At 43.2% G+C, this 21,973-nt stretch overlaps 1 protein-coding gene across 1 annotated transcript; it reads left to right on the top strand.

Annotated features, from left to right (window-relative positions):
* The first annotated feature begins 13,035 nt into the window (after window positions 1-13,035).
* Window positions 13,036-13,548, top strand: LOC118574113 (histone H3.1-like). Its single transcript, XM_036174776.1, has one exon. It carries the CDS (start codon window positions 13,038-13,040, stop codon window positions 13,446-13,448), a length of 411 nt encoding a protein of 136 aa, XP_036030669.1. The 5' UTR covers window positions 13,036-13,037; the 3' UTR covers window positions 13,449-13,548.
* Window positions 13,549-21,973: the final 8,425 nt, after the last annotated feature.

Genomic DNA, 21,973 nt, shown 5'->3' with positions numbered 1-21,973 from the left:
AGAAATACACAAAGTTTTACTATGAACATAAGGACTACAGATACACATAATATCCATATGAAAAAGATCACCCTGTACATGTTATTTTTGTACTTTTTATGAGTGTGACAATCTTTTCATGTTATTAATATTCAACATTATCTTGAATAGCAGCAAGATGCCTTGCCATGTGGTTGTAGTCTCAAGTATTTAACCATTGCTCTACTTGGGGCCACTTAAGGTGTTTCTAGTTTTTTATTTCTAATAATACAGAAATAATTGTGATTATAACTAAATACTTCTTCTTGGGAATTTTTCAAAAGGGGATTTTTATGAGACAGTGAGGTATCCCTCCCTGAAGGTCTTGATTTAGCCCTTGTTGCTATAGTCTTGCATGGAGTTGGTGAACTCAGGATCAAATTGGGCTTGAACCTTTAGTATGTGCATATATTGATGTCTAAGCTACCCATGCCTCCATCATACAGCATAATAGAGAGCTTGTAAAAGTTATGGAGGAAGGAAGAATATTCTCTGGAGATAGGAGAGAAATTATAATATGTAAAATAAGAATCATGGTGTTAATTTTCTTTTGTCACGTGTTATTTATCAGCATCAGAATGGCTGGTAAATTGAATCATAGCATAAAGGAAAATATTGACTGCTTGTGTTAGGCTTAGCTGAGCATTCTTTCTTTTTTTTTTTAACACTGTCTATTTTTAACAGTGTCTATTGCTGTGATAAAACACCATGGCCAAAGTAACTTGGGAAGGAAAGGATTTATTTTATTTTATGACTTTTTGGTCATACTCCATTACTGAAAGAAATCAGGGCAGGAACCTAGAAGCAGGATTTGGGGCAGAGGCCACAGGGTGTGTGTGTGTGTGTGTGTGTGTGTGTGTGTGTGTGTGTGTGTGTGTGTTCCTTATTGGCTTGCTCCTCATGGCTTGTTCAGCCTGCTTTCTTATAAAACTCAGGTGCCCAGGGTTGGCACCACCCACAATGGGTTGGGCCCTCCCTCTGCCCCTCCATCCATCTTTCCCTTCTTTCCTTTCCTCTTTTTTTCCTTTCCCTCTTCCTTCCTATTGTATTTGGTGTTGAACCTAAAACTTTGTGCATGTATGATAGGTAGATTCTCTACCAAACTTTCTATTTGGATAAGGGTCTTACTATGTGCCCCAGAGTAGTCTTGAACTGGTTATCCTCCTGTCTCAGCATTACAAATAGCTAGGATTACAGACCTGCATCACCAGACCTAGCTGACTTACGTTTCATGAAATTAATTACTTCTAAGGATTGTCTATGTATAAAATTGTCTGTGTAAAAAGTTATATCTAACACTTTATTCATCAAATTGGAAGATGTGTTCTGGAAAACTGGTTATGAAACTCACGGACTTTAGAATCTATACACCAGATAATATTTTCTTTACCATACGTGTTCTTTTATTAGCAAGGTTGTCCTATTATTTTGCAATTGTGAGCATGCCTATCTTTGCTGTGGTTTGTTATGGACTTGACACAAAACTCTGCGCTGAGCATTCCAATTTGAGATTTATGACTGCACTCTCTAAACTTTTATTTTCTATTTTCTCTTATCAGATCTACTATTCTGGTTGTTGCTTTGAGATATTGGTCCTTGTTTATCCGTGTTGTCCTTTATAATGTCTCTTCCAGGCACTGCATGTCATTCTTGGACTGTTTGCCTTAACCTCTGAGTTAGAGAAATCCTGTGTGTCCTCAAATTTACTATGTCACCCTCTGGGAACAGGAGATGTTCCCTCTTTCCTCTTCCATGATCACTTTGTGATCTTGCTGAATGAGGTGGTACTGTTGCAAAAGTGAGACTTTGGCAGAACAAGTGGAGTGGAGTAAGTCAGCTCCTATCACCACAACGAAGGACGCTCATATCCTCCCTGGGGCGCACACTTGCCTGTTCTGCTGCCTGTAGTGCTCATCTCTCATTCCTCCCCACGATTCTCCTGAACTCTGAGGGGATTTATACCGTGTCCTGTCTGCAGTTAGTCTGCCACAGCTCATGGCTGCCGGCAGAGATGAGACTTCTGGGTAGGAGACAATGGACTTTATTATTCACCACAACAGTATTGTTTGGAGCATCAGGATTTTCTTTTGCTGATTCTCTGAGACCAAGTTTCCACAAGGAGCTACAAAGAGGGCCAGGTGACACCAGCACATGTCGTGGGTTTTCTAACTGGAGCTGGGCTCTGATGTTAGGAAACACGGGTTGCCTAAAATGGCAAATGACTGTAGCTGCCATTTTCTCCAGAGGGATGTGTTGCGTTTGTTATTTATTCATTGAACAGTGAGTAAATGTGCTCTTTATTTTGGAAGGAGACATTATCTCTACTGTCTATGGACATTTGCTTTATACATGTCCTTGGAAAGCTATCCAGAGTAAAGGTAGTAAGGGCCTCTGCTTCCAAATTGTGCAAAAACTCAGGACACCTGTGGAGAATCATTTCTCAACTGGGACTTGCTCTTTCACTTTCTTTGGGTCTCTGTTCAAAGGATACCTTATCACTGAAGTAGATACAAGCATCTAATATTAAGTAGCTATATATGAACACATGTGAAATAATTCTTTACCACCATTCGAGCTAAACTGTTTATATTGTAGTTTTTATCACTGTCTTCTCATGTTTGTTCTTCTATGTACTTGTCTGTTCACTTACTTTGTTGGTTGTATAAGCTCTGTGTTGGTTGACACTGTTTTTGTGACTGTTCTAGCAACAGAGCCCAGTGTAGTTCCTGGTATGTGGTAGACATTCACTAAATATTTGATAGCCAAATAAATTGTTGCATCACACTAGCTGAGGAGATTATACAAAATCTATCTTTCACTTTCCAAATATAAAATTCTATGCATTAAATGTTTTGTTTTACAAAAAGAAGTTTGTGGCCAGAAGCAGTGTTCTAAGCATCAAGTTCTGTTTTAACTACCTAATTTCCAGCCTTTTCCTCAGACTGGGCTTCCCCTCTATGCACACTGCTTCCTACACTCTTCTCCACTTTCAGAACCCAGCTCCATGTCTGTCACTGCCTTATGCCCCAACATAGATATGGCAATCCTTAAAAAACAAAAACAAAAACAGAAAGCTAGGACTGGCAATTTATTTGCAGAGTAAGTGATACACAGTAATTGTTCATTTTCGTGGTGTAAATACTTTCACCATTGCTGTCTTTAAGATATCAAGTGGACAGATTGTTCAAGAGTTCTTCTGTTTCCCCTTCCCAGGGAAATCCGTGCACCCCCCTTTGAGTGCTCCTTGTGATCTAGCCTCTCTGGGGCTGTGGATTGTATCATAGTTATCCTTTATTTTATAGCTAATACTCACTTAGGAGTGAGTACATGCCATGTTTGTCTTTCTGAGTCTGGGTTACCTCATTCAGGATGATTTTTTTTCTAGTTCCATCCATTTTGCCTTCAAATTTCCTGGTGTCCTTGTTTTTGATAGCTAAGTAATATTCCATTGTGCAAATGTACCACATTTTCTTTATTCATTCTTCAAGAGCTTAGTCCTACCTCAACTTAATATGCCATGTTTTGTTGACACCCATGGGAGGCCTGCCCTTTTCTGAACAGAAACAGAGGAGGAGTGGATTACGGGGACGGGGGGAAAGAGGGGGAAGGGAATGGGAGAGAAGGAGGGGAAACTGTGGTCTGGGTATAAAATAAATGAATAAATTTAACTATTAATAATAAAAAAGAGTATTTGCTGCTCTCAGAGTCAACTAGAGTTCCATTCCCAGCACCCACATTGGGTAGTTTACAACTGCCTGTAACTCTGGCACCAGAGGATCAGACTCCCTCTTCTGACTTCCTTGGGCACCTGCACACCCAGAACACCCATTCTTTCTCTCTCTCCCTCTCTCTCTCTCTGTCTCCCTGTCTCTTTCTGTCTGTCTGTCTGTCTGTCTCTTTCTCAAACATACATCCACATAAATAATGAAAATAAATCTTTAAGAAAGATATTGAGTGGTTTGAAAATTCCTGGATGTAGCTGGAGAGCTTCTCTCTAGCCCCTGCCAAGCCCTGTAGTCTGACAGCCCACTTATAAAATAATCACTCAGACACTTATATTATTTAAACTGTTTGGCCTAATGGCTCAGGCTTCTTGTTATCTAGATCTTCTATCTTAAATTAACCCATTTCTATTAATGTATATGTTGCCATGTGGCTCGTGGCTTACTGGTACCTTACATCTCACTTGTCATAGTGGCGGCTGACAGCGTCTCCCAGAATTCTCTTCTCTGCTTATCCCACCTATACTATACTTCCTGCCTGGCCAATCAGCGTTTTATTTATTAACCAATCAGAGCAACACATTTGACATATAGAACATCCCACAGCACCTGGATATTTAACAATGAGCTCTCACAAGCTGATAAGGGTTGGCTCCAGTACCTCATCCTGGTAAGTTCATAATTAGATGGTATATTGTCACAAGAAGTAACTTACACAATAGAAAGCTTGTATTTTTACTTCATACAGTAACATATTTGTTTTTACATGGTTCAGTAGCATAAAGGCTTAAAGAAAACACATCTGTTGGTCAAGATAACTCTGTATTCTGAACTTGTGTTTTTGCACCTTCTTGTTCTCATATCATCTGGTAGGATGTTGCTCACACTATAGCACACATCAGAATCATCAGGAGGAATGCCTAAGACAGATGGCTAGTCCATCCTCCCTGAGTTTCTGAGCTAGCATTTGAGTGGGGCCTGAGAATCTGTATGTCCAACAAATCCCCAGGTGATGATGCTGTGAGTGCAGAGACCACCCTTGAGAGCTGTTACCCTAGTGTGATCACATGCAAAACCCTTTGCCCAAAGTTCTGCTCCTACATGCTGCATGGAAGAGGCAAGTTGTTGCTGTTGTTGTCATTTTCAATAAACAGTATACATTGACCAAAGGGAGGAAGGAAACGCCACAAAATCAAAGAAATAGGAAAACGTGCTAGAAAAGGCTGAACAGTAGCTAAATCTGATCACTACAGATCGCAATGAGAAGGTGAACTTGGGTATATGGGAACACAATCTTTTGATTCGTAACCCTGTTGTATGCTGGCTTCCTAAAGGAGGAGGCCAGGCTGGAAATAGTTTTGATGAGGGCATGAATCTTGAGGCTTGCTGGGTAACCTCTCCTTTAGATGACAGGGAGCCGAGATCACTTATTTAAGGGCCTGCATTTCAAACAACCTTGAAAAAAATGATTTACCTATTACCATGTGGTACTCATGCAAATAAGAGGGCTCGGGCAAAGAGGGAACACTTACCCTTGATTAGATGGGACATATTAGCTTCCTGAAATTTTCTCACCTGTTTAAGCAGCTCTCAATCACGAAGCCTGACAGGATAGACACTCATGGTGGGAAGGATTAACAGGGCTCAGCTAAACCCAAGGGGTGTCACACTTATCCTAGATCTCCAGGGCAATATATGATTTTCTCTATCCCTGCAAAATCCCATTTGCTTAGGTACTGGACAATAGCCTTTTCCTTTGCAAGTTCTCCAGGGGGCCAGTGTTGTAGGCATACTACTCAGCCTGGCATTTTTGCAATTGATTTAATACCAGGGCTGGTTAATTCACAGAAGACAGGGCAAAACAGGATCGGAATGTGATTTGACACGGAATCCTGGTAGAATGGGATGGCAGTAAAAGTCTGATTTTCCTGAGCTCTTTTGTCATTTGCTGGGGAACCAAACCTGACCTTGGCACTTATGCACAGCTTGTCTCGACTAGCTCTATTTGAAATCAGCTGAGGAGAAAGACTGTTGTTAGTTCGTTATCAAACATCTAGGCACAGTCGTTTGGAGGAAGAAAGAGTATGAACCTCCATCTTACTGGGCTTCCTGTGCTCTGCTTTGAAAAACCCTGCATTGCTGTGGGCCCAGGGATTTCTATGTGGTAGCTGTAAAGCAACAAGGCTGCTTTCCTCTTTGCTGCTTCAGCAGCTTTTACCCAGCTCCATGGGTATCATTGCCCTTCCTGGAGGAAATGAATATCAGGGGGTTGAAGGATGGTGGGTCCCTAGGAGGAAGCCTTTTGCCTGTGGATCTGTAGTCTTCTTTATGACTAGATGACTCTTCAGGTTAACGGATCTAGAAGGATCCTGTTGTCCAAGCTACTTCCTTTTAGTCACCTTTTAGAGAACTGTAGGGAATGCTAGTGGGGTAGGGTTAACAATGCTTGCTGTGGGGCTTTGCAAATTATAGTCCTGGAATCAGTAATATCAGTGCTAGCATCAGTATCCCTGGGACATAACATGCCGGTTCTTGGGCCCCACCCCGGGCCTGGGACTCAGTGACCTGGCTAGTATAAGTCCTACAGGGGATCCTGGTGCATGCCAAAGCTTGAGATCTGTAGGCCTACATGAACATTGCCTCTTGCAGGCCTCCTGTGGTAGCAGACAGACAGCAAACAGCTTGAGGCATTTGGGATGAGCTGTTTCTTGGCAGCTATCTTTCCCACTCTGGTTGCATTTAAAGTGTCATTTTGGCTATTCAAAAGGTAAGTGAAACTGCTTTTTGGTAAGTAGATCTGAAAAGGCATGTGCATAAAGGATGCTCTTTGCTTTATGATCCATCTTTTACCTACTGTGAGAATATGGCTTATCCCTCACTCTAACTTATCCCTCTTCTCTGGGCCAGATCATTTCAGGTCTATAATCATACATATTATAAATTGGTTTGGAATCTTACAGAATGCTTTATGACTGCAAATTGGTAGCAGGGCTTTGTTCCTGACACATCTCTTAGACTTGGATTGACTTATTGCCCATATGGCAAGAATATAGGCTGTTAGAGTGAGGGGCTCACCAAAATCCATGTGACAGTATTTTATTAAAGATCATACAATTGTTCTTCTTGTGAACTTTAACCCACCCAGATGAAATGCAGGTCTTCATTACAGGTTGAGTTAGCCTGGCATTTAGGATCCATTTGAAAGTACATATAACTTTTCTTTCCCATCATGGGCACGTAACAGATCAGGTCTATAATAAAGGCATCAAAGTAAAATTTTCATGAGCTAGAAAATGGGTGAGACTACTAAGGAAAAGGTAGGCTTTGAGAAACTTATTTTAAGCTTTAATTTACTTACCTGAAAAGTGGGTACAATACCGGGCTCTATGGCTTTGGGTCACTGCTGGAATTGTACATGCAATATCCTCAGCTGAGTGTACAACTCTATGTGTGATCAGAGTTCAAGAACCATTTAAGATGTTATACATGCGGATATGGCTCTACACATGGATGCACTCATAATTCATGGTATATAATCTTGTATTCATACAATGCATGTCTAATAATGCATGGCTGAATAATAGGCTACTATGTGAGTTGGAATGACTAGAACAAGGCATACCTCAAGCTGTTCCATTCTTTCCCCCTTTATATATTCTTCCCTATCATTGCCATATTACCAGAAAACTACTTATCTCTGGGGAAAAAAAACCACTCATGTGGCTAAGATCCATCACTGGCTGCCCTTCCAAGATTTACTGTGATTTGGGATGGGCTAATGGAGAGGGATATTCAGAAGGCCCAGTAGCTATAGGAAAAAAAAATTGAGAATGGGAATGAGATATAGATTCTGGCATTTACCTCCCTCACAGTGTGCTCAGTGATATCACAGAGTGAAGCTAAGGCCACTTTGTCTTTGTAGTATGTGCTGACTCTTAGCAAAATCTCTTCTCTGACTCTTAGAATGAAAGTTATCTTTGGACACTAGTAATCGATTAGTCATTCCAAGTGTGTGTATATGAAGCATGCATGTGGATGGCCACATAGCTGTGGCCTCTGCCTGACTCCAGTTTTGGCAAACTCCACTCTCCCCTTTGTTTCCTGTGCTCTTACATCATAGGTCTAGTTCAGTGTACTCTATTTTCTCTATCCTTAGGTTCCATGGATGTGCTTCTCCCTCCCTCAGTCCTTCCCTTTCCCTTCCCTCTTTCTCTCTTTCACTCTGTAGCCCTGGCTTGCCTGGAATTCATTATTAGACCAGGCTTGTCTAAGACCCACAGAGATCCTCCTGCCTCTGCCTCCTAAGTGCTGGGATTAAAAGTGTGCATACCATGCCTGGCTGTACCTTTTCTTTTTGGAATGTTCTTTCACTCTTGGCTTAGTGATTATATAGCTTCTGATTTAGGTATTAGTTTAAATACTATTTCTTTAAGGAGATCTCTCTAATCTCTCCCAGACTAGGTTTGTATTTCAACTATGTGGTCCATTTTCCAAACTCATATTCTGAGAGCATAACACAGTGATTACTACATGGAGCACATTATTATTCACAGATGGACAAGCATATGAATGTTATATGGATTCTGAGAGTTGAGAGAAGGGAAACTAACATGGGTCTCCTTACCTCTTTCCTGTCTTGACTAAAATTCATTCCTGAAACTCTAAGACACAAGCTGTTCAAGTACAGGAAATTGCTACAGTTAGGAAAATGAAAAAAAAATCACAGCTCATGTGAATTTCTTTACCTTCCTTCAATTTTATGGCATGACAAGAAACTCTTATTCTATAAGCTCTGGGGGCTCAACTGTTAGCTTGTGACTGTGAGATGTACCTTCCCTCTGATCTCAGCTGCAAAATGGGTACTTTATAAATCATAGATATAAAAAGGCACATTACCTTTTCTGTCTTGGTAGGTGGGAGCATCAAGAATTTCTGGGGATTTGAACATTTCTTTCACAACACTGTGCAGGCAGTGGTCTATCACTTCACTTTGAGTTGGTGTTCCCGGTAATAACAATTGTTTAGCTGTCACCCCCAAACTTAGTCATTCTATTGATCCCACATCAGAAAGTGCTTATCCTATTGATCTAGTGTCAGATGGGTGGTATAATAGTAATAATGGGCTTTGATTGACAGCTTAAGTTGACAGATTATCAAGTCACAGTTTCCCTCAGCCAAGCTGCTGGCAGGTTTGGAACATTACCTTGCTGACACAGATCCACTTGACCTTTAGCTAAATCCAGTCTTCATATGATGGCATTATAAATGTTCCCAATTTAGTTTATTTGAAACAAATAGGTGGAGAATTATCTAAACTTAGGGGGAGCATTACGAATAAGATAAATAAATAGTATTGATTTTCAGGTGTGGTGATACATGCCTGAAATTCCAAGACTGTAGAGGCAGAGACAGGGCGATGGAGAGTATGAGGCCTGCCTGGGTTACAGGGTAAAATGTTACCTTAAAAAACAAACCCCAGAGAAAAATCAGACTACACAACAACAAATAAAGAAATGTTGAGTGCTTGAATGAGTGAATTGATGTCTATGGCCGTGTACTAGAAAGGTGGTTAGAGATGGTGAGGTTGTACTGGCCTTGCGTTCTCAGGCTTCTAGAGAGAGAGATTGTCATAGCAGCCCTGTCTATATCACCAATGACAGCAGCACAAATTGCTAAATGGTCTTATTAATAAAAAAAAAACAAAAACAAACAAACCTGGAGCCAGAAATTGGGGTAAAAACCTGAAAGATCAGAGGAATAGGAGAAGCCACAGCTAACCTCACCTTGCAGTCTCCTAAGAAACCTACTTCCTGTCTACCCACACCTATATGCCTTTCTGTTCTACCGTCTCATTTCCTCTCTCTGCCCAGCTACACCACTTCCTCTTTCTGCCCAGCTCTGTCACTTCCTGTCTGTCTGTACAGACCTCCAGACCTTTGTGGTTAACTAGTGTTGGAATTTAAGGCGTGTGCCACCATGCCTGGCTCTGTTCCCAGTGTGGCCTTGAACTCACAGAGATTCAGATGGATCTCTGCCTCCTGAATGACAGGATTAAAGGCATGTGCTACCATTGTCTGACTTCTATGTTTAATACAGTGTGTGGCTTTGTCCTCTGATCCTCAGATAAGCTTTATTAGGGTGCACAAATAAAATATCAGCACAAATGACAGATATTCCAGGTTCTGGGACACTGATTAGAAAAAGGAGGGTAGGCAAGTCATTATGTAGCTTGAAATTAGGGGTGCCTGCAAGAATGCACACCCGAGTCTCAACTATTAATTGTTTAGTTTTATAGTTCTAAAATTCCCCCCCCCCCCCCCCCCCCCCGTGGTATGCTCCTGGGCCAACAGTAGCAGCAGCATCCCCAGGGGGCTGTGCGAAATGTCAATTTCCTGCTTCTATGGAGTCCTAAGCAGTGAGGAGCAGCAGTTTAACAAGATCGCCAGGTGATTCTCATTAAAGTTTGAGCAGCATTTGTTTAAGAGTTTCATCTTCAGATGCAAATTTCTTAAAGTAAAAAATTTCTGAGGACTGCAGGAGGTTAAACTCTAGGTTTTAGGTTCTTAACCTCCACAGTCGATCTTCAGAAGGTCAGAGTTCTGAGCTTTAAGCAATAGAAATATGTTTGGATTGAGCTGAATGACTTACCAGAAAGTATTGCATAGTTGTCAGGATGACCAAGAAGGATCAGGAATAAGGCTGAAAAATAAAGAATGCTAGTTAGCTGGGTCTGTAGCCAAAACTGTACCAGGTAATCATTTTGATGAGGTCATTGCCGCCACTGTCGCTGAGGCCACTGCTGCTACAACAAGCCAGCTTGTACCAACTTGTGAGGGCCAATTGCCTGCCTCTCAGCATTCACTGAGGCCTTGTCCATTTGGATGCTTGAAATCAGCTGTACAGAGAGCTTTTCCACTGTAAAACTCAGCAAGTGCTACAAATCAGGGCTCTTTCTGAGAGCCGATTTACCAGCACACTGCTGTACTAAGTCCATTACCGGAACTGCTAGCTCTGCTTCCCTTGGAGACTGGATGCTATAGACTTAGCAGATGTCAACATGGATATTTACCTGCACTTTATTGTTTCTTCTTTTTATCATTAGCCTGAGGGAAGGGTCATGAAGGCCTTAACTCAGCAATTCCTACTTTTGGCTGTACAGTGGAATTACCTGGAAAACCTAAAACAAAACAAAAACAAACAAACAAACAAAACCAAAAAACAAACAAATAAGCCAAAAACTAATGCTTGGCTTTCTTCCTCAAAATTCTGATTAATTTATTTGAGTGAGGGATTATTGAAGTGTGGACCAGCAGTAACAGTATAACTTAGAAACTTATGAACAATAAATTCTGGAGCCCCACCCCAGACCTGGTAATAAAGTCTAGAGGCAGGGACTACTGAGTTGTAGTAAGTCCTCTTGATGACTCTGATGGAGCTAAAATTCAAGTTGATTTTTCTGCAGGGTGATAGATATGTGTCTAATTTCATTCCAGTTTCCCCAGTACTGCTTGTATTTTTGTTAAATATCACATGGCAGTAATTTCGCATGCTTAGGTTTGGGTCTTCCTATTTTGTTCCTTTGATCCACATGACTATTTTGGTACAAGTATAACACTGGCAGCTCTACTTATGATCAAAGGGGCCTTATATTGTAGGTGCCCTTGGAGGCCAGAATAGAGTACCAGATGCCCTGAAGCTGGAGTTATATGCAGTTGTGACCTGACCAACGTGGATGCTGGGAACTGAACTCAGATGTTCAGGAAGTACAGGATGTCCTCTTAACCACTAAGCTATTTTTGCAGCCCCAACACATGATTTATTTATTTCATTTTTCTTTATTAAGAAATTTTCTACTGATTCCACATACCATCCACAGATTCCCCCCCTCCTCCCAGTCCCACCCCCAGGCCTCTTTCCCAAGCCACCCCACATCCCCACATCCCCCAAATCAAGGTCTCCCTGGAGTCAGCAGAGCCCAGCACACTGAGCCTAGGCAGGTCCAAGCTCCTTCCCACTGCACCAAGGCTGTGCAAGGTGTCACACCACGGACACCGGACTCCAGAAGCCTGCCCATAGACCAGGGACAGATCCCGATCCCCCTGCCTGGGGGCCCCCAAATGGTTCGAGCTGTCTTCCATATCAAGAGGACCTAGTCCAGTCCCATGGGGGCTCCACAGCCACCAGTCCACAGTTCATGGGCTTCCACTAGTGTGGCCGGTCATCTCTGCATGTCTTCCCATCATGATCTTGACATCCCTTGCCTGTAGAATCCCTCCTCTCTCTCATCAATTGGATTCCTGGAGCTCAGCCTGTTGCCTGGCTGTGGATCTCTGCATCTGCCTCCATCAGTCACTGGACAAAGGCTCTATGATGACAGCTAGTGAAAGGCCCCCCCGCCCCCGGTCCCAATAACTTAGCCTAAGAAATGCCATTCTGCAAGGCAAGTACCAAAAAACAGGAGTTCATAACCACCCGGCCTTGGGAGAGAAACCGTTGAGTCAAAACAGGATATCTATGGTTGGCCACCTGGCCTTGGGGAATAAACAGTTGGGCTAGGAAAACACCCACTGTGCCCTGGACAAGGCCAGGTCAGCCACACTCATCAAATTTCCGAGATGTCCCCAAGTTCACCCTGGCCTTATTTGAATCAACCAATGGGAACCCTGTAACTATGCTTCTCGCTTCTGTAACCGCGCCTCTGCCCCTGGGATCCTATAAAAAGTCCCCCTTTCCCTAGGAAGGTGCGCAAGTCCTCCGAGAGACTTGTCGCCCCAGGTACCTGTGCATTTAAATAAACCCTCTTGCTGTTTGCATCTGATCCGTGGTCTCGGCGTGTTCCTTGGGTTCGGGGTCTCTCCTGAGGGAAGATCTCCAATGGGGGTCTTTCATTTGGAGGTTCCACCGAGATAGAGACCCCTCCCCAGGACCACCGACCCACCGTCAGGAGGTAAGCCGGCCGGCCTCACTATATGTCGTCCCTGTCCTGTCTGAGTGTTGTCTGTCTGTCTGCGCGCATCTGATAATCTGTCTGTGGCCGTGGAGGCCTGAAGGAGCTGACGAGCTCGGACTTCGCCCACCGTAACCCTGGAAGACGTTCCACGGGTGTCTGAAGTCCCCTCAGGGGCACGGTTTTTTTTTGGGGGGGGGCACTCGCAGTCCCCTTCTGAGCTTTTGCTTTCGGTTTGGAGCCGAAGCCGCGCAGCGCATGTCAGTCTTATTTGCGTTTGTCTGTCGTTCTTCATTTTCTGTTTAACCATTCTCCTCTCTGCCTGAGATTTCTGTTACTCTCTTTCCACGATGGCTCGCACCCAGCAGACGGCCCGCAAGTCCACCGGCGGCAAGGCCCCGCGCAAGCAGCTGGCCACCAAGGCCGCCCGCAAGAGCACCCCGGCCACCGGCAGCGTGAAGAAGCCGCACCGCCACCGGCCCGGCACCGTGGCCCTGCGCGAGATCCGGCGCTACCAGAAGTCCACCGAGCTGCTGATCCGCAAGCTGCCGTTCCAGCGCCTGGTGCGCGAGATCGCGCAGGACTTCAAGACCAACCTGCGCTTCCAGAGCTCAGCCGTGATGGCGCTGCAGGAGGCCTGCGAGGCCTACCTGGTGGGTCTGTTCGAGGACACCAACCTGTGCGCCATCCACGCCAAGCGGGTCACCATCATGCCCAAGGACATCCAGCTGGCCCGCCGCATCCGCGGGGAGAGGGCGTAAAAAGTCTAGTGTATGTAACCCCCTCTTGCCCCTCCTACCTCCTCCCTTTACCCTGTTCTCCCACGAAAGGATCCCCCTAAGACCCCTGTCCTTCCCCCGGACCCCAATTCACCTCTTATTGACCTCCTGACAGAGGACCCACCGCCATACCCGGGGAATCGGGGACCAGAGGAACCGGCGGCCCCCGCGGCGGCGCCAGAGGGACCGGCGGCCCCCGAACATCCTTTGCAGAGACAGCGGGAGGAGGAGGCTCCAGCTCCCTCCCCAATTGCCGGTCGCCTACGAGGAAAGCACGACGAACCAGCCAAAGAAGCCAGGGCCTTCCCCCTCCGGGAGGGCCCCAATCACCAGCTCCAATACTGGCCATTTTCGGCCTCTGATCTTTACAACTGGAAGCAGCATAATCCTCCTTTCTCTAAGGACCCTGTTGCCTTGAGACACAGACCGAATGGTGTTCGGACCAGTTGTCTCCCTCAACCCCGCAACCCTGCTGCCCTTGCCAGACCCATCCGAGGAGCACAATTGCCTCCAGATTCTGGCGGAGGCCCATGGCACCCGCTCCGACCTAACAGATCAACCGCTGCCGAACCCAGATTTCATCTGGTTCACGGATGGGAGCAGCTTCCTCCAAGAAGGAGAACGGAGGGCCGGAGCAGCCGTCACCACCGAATCAGAGGTAGTTTGGGCCTCGCCGCTGCTGCCCGGAACATCTGCCCAAAAGGCAGAGCTGGTCGCGCTGACCCAGGCCCTCCGGATGGCGGAAGGTAAACCTCTTAAGGGCTTTGTTCCTCCAACATCAGCTCAGCATTATACATTGTCCCGGGCACCAAAAGGAATCGGCTGGCCCATCTGACGGCCCGGACAGTCGCCTTACAACCCCCCAGGGGCGACCAGCTGCTGGTCTTGCAGGGCCAACAGCCAAGTAGGGATCCCATGCCCTACAGCCTGGAGGACCAGGAACTAGCAAAGAAAATGGGGGCGGAATAGAGCCCCGAGCGACAAGCTTACATCATGAATGACTTTTGGTTTGAGGAAACAGTTTAAAATATAAAAATTTGATGGCCTAGGCATGTCATGAGGGTTTGAGTATGTGATATTTTGGGTCTGAGGAAATAGTTTGAGATAAGTTGTGAGATTTGAATATATGGAGTCTAAGATATAAAGGTTTTAGGTATGAGAATATAAAAGGAATATTTTGGAAAGAAGGAGAGTTTATGAAATGTAAGTTACTGGAATATGTAAAAGCAAGTTATAAAGATCTGAGGATGAAAAGGCTTAAATGATGATAAAAAAATGACTTAAAATATATAAAAGAATGTTGCTTCTATGCAGATCATACTGGAGTAGTCAGGGATAACATGGCTAAATTGAGAAAAAGATTAAAACAGAGACAACAACTATTTGAGTCTCAACAGGGATGGTTTGAAGGATGGTTCCAAAGGTCACCCTGGTTTACCACCCTTGTCTCCACCATTATGGGCCCCCTAATCATCCTTCTGCTCATTTTATTGTTTGGGCCATGCATCTTCAACAGATTGGTACAATTCGTCAAGGATAGGGTTTCTGTTGTCCAAGCTTTGGTCCTAACCCAGCAATATCAGAGGCTCAGACAGTCAGAGATGGAGCTGACCCCTTATTCTCCATCCTAAAATGAAAGATTCCATTTAGAACAAAAGAAAATGGGGGAATGAAAGGCCCCCCCCCAGTCCCAATAACTTAGCCTAAGAAACGCCATTCTGCAAGGCAAGTACCAGAAAAACAGGAGTTCATAACCACCCGGCCTTGGGAGAGAAACCGTTGAGTCAAAACAGGATATCTATGGTTGGCCACCTGGCCTTGGGGAATAAACAGTTGGGCTAGGGGCTAGGAAAACACCCACTGTGCCCTAGACAAGGCCAGGTCAGCCACACACATCAAATTTCCGAGATGTCCCCAAGTTCACCCTGGCCTTATTTGAATCAACCAATGGGAACCCTGTAACTATGCTTCTCACTTCTGTAACCACGCGTCTGCCCCTGGGATCCTATAAAAAGTCCCCCTTTCCCTAGGAAGGCGCGCAAGTCCTCCGAGAGACTTTGTCACCCCAGGTACCTGTGCATTTAAATAAACCCTCTTGCTGTTTGCATCTGATCCGTGGTTTCGGCGTGTTCCTTGGGTTCGGGGTCTCTCCTGAGGGAAGATCTCCAATGGGGGTCTTTCACTAGGTTATTTGCTAGGCTGGTCATCAGAGTAGACCGGTCCAGGCACCCTCTGGACCACTGCCAGCAGACTAAGGTGGGGTCATCCTGTGGATTCCTGAGAGCCTCCCCAGCACCCTGCCTCTTCCTATTCCCATGGTGTCCTCATCTATCATGGTGTCTTCCTCCCTGCCCTCCCACTCTGTCCCTGTTCTAGGTTGACCCTCCCATTTCCCTATGTTTTTATCCCCCACTCCTCACCCTCTGCCACCCCCCCCAACACCCAGTCTGCTCATGAAGATCTCATCCACTTCTTCTTTGCAGGGTCATCCATATGTCCCTCCTAGGGTCTTTTCCTGTTAGCTAGCCTCTCTGGAGTTGTGGGTTGCAGTCTGACCATCCCTCCCCTCACATGTAGTATCTACTTATGAGTGAGAACATACCATGTTTGTCCTTCTGAGTCTGGGTTACCTCACTCAAGATGATATTTTCTAGTTCCATCCATTTGCCTACAAATTTCATGATATCATTTTTTTTTTTTTTACCGCTGAGTAGTACTCCGTTATGTATATGTGCCATATTTTCTTTATCCATTCTTCAGTTGAGGATGTAGTAGGAATTTTAAAGGTACTTGGTTAATAAAACTCAAACCCGAGGCCAGTTATTGGGGTGAATGCTGGAAGATCAGAGACACAGAACAAGCCACAGTTTCCTCACCTCGCCAGTCCCTCAGCTGGTTTTGTTTCCTCAGACTGGAAGCTTCTGAGTCCTCATCCCAATGGTTCTCAGCTGAACTGTGTTGCTCCAAAGCCTGAACGCTTCTCCAGCCAAATGCTTAACTAAATACGTGCTTTTCTCTCTTAGTTCCTGGTCCTCACACCTTATATACCTTTCTCTTTCTGCCCCCACTCCCTGGGATTAAAGGTTGGGTTTCTGGGATTAAAGGCGTGGGTCACCATGTTTAGCTGTTTCTAAAGTGGCCTTGAACTCAGAGAGCCTGGCTAGCTCTGCCTCCCAAGTGCTGAGATTAAAGGTGTGCACCACCACCGCCCAACTTCTGTTAAGGCTTACTCTTCTCAATTTCTAGCCACCATTTTTGGCTTTGGTCTAGTGGCTGTCTGTTCTCTGACCCCAGATATGTTTATTTTGGGGAACACACAATATTTCAGGGAACACAATACCCACCACAGTTGAGGGGCATTTAGGTTGTTTCCAGGTTCTGGCTAGTACGAATAATGCTGATATGAACATAGTTGAGCATGTGTCCTTGTGGTAAGATTGAGCATTCCTTGGATATTTGCCCAAGAGTGGTATAACTGGGTCTTGAGGAAGACTTATTCCCAATTTTCTGAGAAACCGCCATACTGATTTCCAGAGTGGCTGTACAAGTTTGCATTCCCACCAACAGTGGAGGAGCCAACACATGACTTAAATAAACCCAAGTGGAGCAGTTTTGGTCCATGGCTGATTCCGTCAAATGCTTATAAAATTCCGACAAAAATAGGTTCTGAGTTTGGCATGTAACTCAGTGGTAGAGTGTTTCTTTCATATGTGACAGATTGTAAGTTCAAGATTCACTACCTGAGTGTGTGTGTGTGTGTGTGTGTGTGTGTGTGTGTGTGTGTTCTAATTTCAGAGATCGTAGCAGTATACTTGGGAATTTGCAATGAATACTCAGAATACCTCGATCTTGAAAACAGTCCAAACTCTCATAACTGGGAATCTTTTAGCTCTTTATTATGTGTGTTTGATTACACTTAATTAAGAAGAAATAGAAAAGGAGATAAATACAAAGAAATAACCTTATTTCAGTTTTTATTAGTTGTCTTTTTTGTTTTGTTTTGTTTTTTGGGAGGCAGAGTTTCTCTGTGTAACAGCCCTGGCTGTCCTAGAAATCCCTTTGTAGACCAGGCTGGCCTCAGACTCACAGAGATCCACCTGCCTCTGCCTCTGCCTCTGCCTCTCACATGTTGGGATTAAAGGCATGACCATTACTGCCCTGCTCAGTTTTTATTAGATTTTTTTTTGAGACAGGGTTTCCCTGTGTAGCTTTGTGCCTTTCCTGGATCTCGCTCCATAGACCAGGCTAGCCTCAAACTCACAGAAATCCGCCTGCCTCTGCCTCCCGAGTGCTGGGATTACAGGTGTGCACCACCACCGCCCAGCTTTATTAGATTTTTAAACACTTATTTATTTATTTTGTGTATGTGCATGTGAAAGATGATATAGGCTGAGCAGTTATATTTTGGAATACCTATAATATATATTTATATTTATATATGTATGTATGACGTGACCACACACACATTCATGTAACACAATTAATGAAAAAAGAAGCCACAAAAAAGGGGCATATGGGAGGCTTTGTGGGGAGAAAAGGGAAGGGGGGAATGTTGCAAGTAATTATAATTTCAAAAACAAAAAGAAATAATTTTAAAAATTAAGAAAGACCCTGATGGGTGACATTAGAAAAAGTGGCATTGTGAAGATCTCATGATTATTTCAAAATTAACTACATAAGGGCTGGAGAGATGGCTCCATGGTTAAGAGCATGTACTACTCTTGCAAAGGACCCAAGTTTAGTTCCCAGCACCCATCTCAGGCAGCTCACAACTACCTGGAACTCCCACTCCAGGAGATCCATTGTCCCATTATGGAGTCCTTGGGCACTGCACACACAGGCACATATCCCCTCCTCTGCCATATTTTTAAGTTAAAGAATCTTAAACTTAACAACATAGCTCTAATTTCAAAAGCCTTGTGTATGTGGGTGTGGAGGTTAGAGATCAATCTTGGATGTTTTTTTCTCAGGTATGATCCACATTGTTTTTCAGGACAGGTTTCTTACTAGGCTGGAGCTCACCGACTTGGCTGTGTTGGTTGGCTAGTGAGCCCCAGCGATCCACCTGTCTCCACCTTAGTTTTGAAAGCTTTATATTATTTGACAGTTTGGGGAGATACATATATTTATCCCCAGCTCTCAGAGGAGGAAGTCAAGCTGTTGAGGAAATTGTCTATGCTCTTAAGTGGTAGACTTGAGAAATAAATGTAGAAGTTGTTTGTTCAAGATAAGTTTTAGGGCTGGGGATGAAGTTAGATGGTAGAGCAATTGCCTAGGACATGCGAGACCTAGGGTTCAATCTCCAACTCCACAAAACAAAACAAAACAAAACAAAACAAAATAAATCAAAAGGCAAATCTTAAGTCCACAACTTGTTCTCTATGTTTTTTTCTGATTGAGGAAAAAAAACCCAAAGGAGGTTTATTATTATTATTATTATTATTATTATTATTATTATTGTTGTTGTCTTGTTTGTTTTTTGTAGGAAAAATGTTGATGGAATCACACTACAGGAAAAAAAAAAGGCAAAAGAAAGACACCTAAGATGAGCCAGTTGCTCCTGAGGCTAAAGGAGGTGTTTTTGCTCAAAAGTAGTTTTACCAGCGGCTAGAAAAGAAGCAGGCTGACAGCTGAGGAAAGACCTCTTGGTGTAGTTTAAATGCTAATTGGCTCCTGGTCCCTGGTGGTACAAAGTTCAGTGTGATTTAGATTAACTGTGGCTGGGGGAAGGCATTATGCCTAGTTTTAGCAGTGACTGGTTATAATTTACAGGCCTGGGAACAGAAAGAAATGCTTAAAATTTGAATAGTTTTGTTTGACATACTGCTTTCTTTTCAAGGATAGACAAGTATGATTTTATTTTATTAAGAGAAATCTGAGACATAAGAAGGTTCTGGAATTTATCCCAAATTGTAGAGATGATAGTATAGCAGAGTTGATTGACATTTTCTGACTCTCATACCATGGTTCTTAGATCCAGGTGGGGATTTGTAAATAGTTATGTCTTATTAATTATAAATTATACATTTCTTTTGTATTCATTGATACTAGAGCAGATCAACACTTACGTTTATTGATTTAAATAAGCATTTATTGATTCCTGAGTACCAGCTCAGAGATTTTGACTTAGTTGATGTATGGTGTGGCTTGTGATTTGGGATTTTAAAAAGTGTTCCTGATGTGCAATAAGATAATAGCTCTTGTGCTAGAAAATTCTGTCTCTTGCTGTATTATCTTGCCCTTATCCACTTTTAGGGCATTTTTGAGAACATGAGGCCATAAACAAATCAACTCATTAATATGTTAGCATAACAGTGGGCCTGGAAGTAACCTGACAAACTCATGCTTAGAAATGGGAAACATAAATTTGACACTCAGTCAAATTTGGAGAATAGCTTCATTTTTCACGCATGCAGAGACTGTCCCTAGTTTGTCAAAACCAAGGAATAAATGTTGGCTAATTTCTAATGTCATCAGGTGGACTTTTTTCGTTTTTGTTTTTTGTTTTTAGAGACAGGGTTTCTCTGTGTAGCTCTGGCTGTTCTGGAACTTACTCTGTAGACCTGGCTGGCCTTGAACTCACCTGCCTCTGCCTCCTGAATGCTGGGATTAAAGGCCTGTGCTGCCACTGCCTGGCATAAACTGGACTTTTATTTGTTCTTTGAATGCCATGGCAGTTGGTATGCAAGCCTGATAGATGCAATAAGAACATAGTTCTTGGATTTCTGCAAATATGTTTGTTTTTCGTTCTAACATCTGTAAAGCTAAGGATGACAGAACCAGACTTCTAGGCCTGGGACTAGATTCTGTAAGTTTGTGTACAGCACCTAAAACCATCTTTGACACAAAAAGTGGTTCTTATACTTCATGTATTATAGTCTCCTGGCTTTGTTTACCTTATCGCACTTAGAAGCTCTAAAAACTAAAGCATTTAGGAGCTGAGATACTAGCTAAATCATAAGTGACAGCACTTCTGAGGGTGAGGCAAGGGGGTCATGAGTTCAAGGCTATCCTAGGCTGTGTGCTGAGACACTGTTTCAAAACACAGAACCCAAACCCAAAGCAAAGCAAAAACTAAACAAACAAACATACACCATAAATGGATACTGTGAAAATAATGACAAAATCAGTGCCCCGATTTAACAGATATGCAATTTTTTTTTCATTCCAGGAGAGGTATATATTTTTTTGAACTGAAATGACATTAGCCATAGTTTAGTTCACCCTAATATCCTCAATACAAATTCTACTTGAGGTTTATATTTTAAAATAAAAGCAATGCTAGACATTCATTTCATCATTGCAGGCTAAAATCTGTTGTGTAATTGAGCTGCATAGACATAAATTGAGAAGCCAAGAGTGCTTGCATTAACTCACATCTTGTTCCTTCTTCACAGGATTTTGGCCTTTTCCTGTGATCTCTGTTCATAGGTGTCACATGATGCTGCATTGTTGTTATTATTTTTTTAAGTGTTCCTTTATTTTGGTAAAACATGCTTTGAGTGTTTGAGGAAAGTAGAATTTCCATCACTTAAAAGGAAGGGCAAAGAGAAATCCACAAATATTTCATTTTTGATGTATGTGCTTTTATTCTGAGACCTCATGGCAGTAAATAAAGAACGTTGGAAGAACAGCAAAAAAAAAAAAAAAAAAAAGGCACCACAGCAACATGTCTTGTCACGTTCTGCTCACCCCTGCACCTGATTTCAAATGTAAATTGCACGGCATTTAGTGCTAATGAAAATACCCTAGTGAAGGAAATTGTTAAGATTTTCTGGTGCTCCCCTAGGGGTAATATTAAAACCCCTGTTACTAACATCTCACTCCAAGAAGACAAAAATGTGCACTGAGAATACAAAAGCCCTGTTGGCATCTAAATGTGGGCCAATTAATTTGCTGTTATCGACGTGTGGCTTTGCGAGATGTGAAAGTAAGGCCCAGGAAAGCTATTGAGATCTCTGTATTGCAGGGCTCCTTGACCCTGGAATTTTCAATGCTTGCTTAATCATGACAGTCTGCTTTCTATTTATTTATACAGTTGCTTCAATGAACAAATTAATAATTATACAGCACATTGACAAACATGCCGGGTAATATTTGCCAGATTTTAAATTAATTTAATTCAAGGGCCACTTCATTTCCAGGGTTCATCCGCACATCAGGCATCAGCCTTACCTCGTTGCTATTCATGCTACACCAAGATTTGTCATCATTTCCCCTTCTTTTCTTCTTTGCAGACAAAGACAGCACAACTTGCCATGCCAAATAAATAGACACTAACAAGCAGGTGGAAGACAGATAGATGACAGAAAAATAGGAATATAGATAAATGCACAGATGACATAAATTTAGAAGGGAGGATAATAGCTGTTCCTATAATATGTGGAAAACAATTAGAATCCACTAAGATCTTGTATTTATTTTCTCTTTAGCTCCAATTTGCAATTTATCTTCTCTTGTTTCATATCCACACGCCTTCTTCACAATTTACAGACTGGAAATTTCAA

The sequence above is a fragment of the Onychomys torridus genome, chromosome X (assembly GCF_903995425.1).
Source record: "Onychomys torridus chromosome X, mOncTor1.1, whole genome shotgun sequence".
NCBI classification, from domain to species: domain Eukaryota; kingdom Metazoa; phylum Chordata; class Mammalia; order Rodentia; family Cricetidae; genus Onychomys; species Onychomys torridus.
The sequence above is the reverse complement of the archived record's forward strand: the minus strand, read 5'-3'. Positions and strand labels throughout refer to the sequence as shown.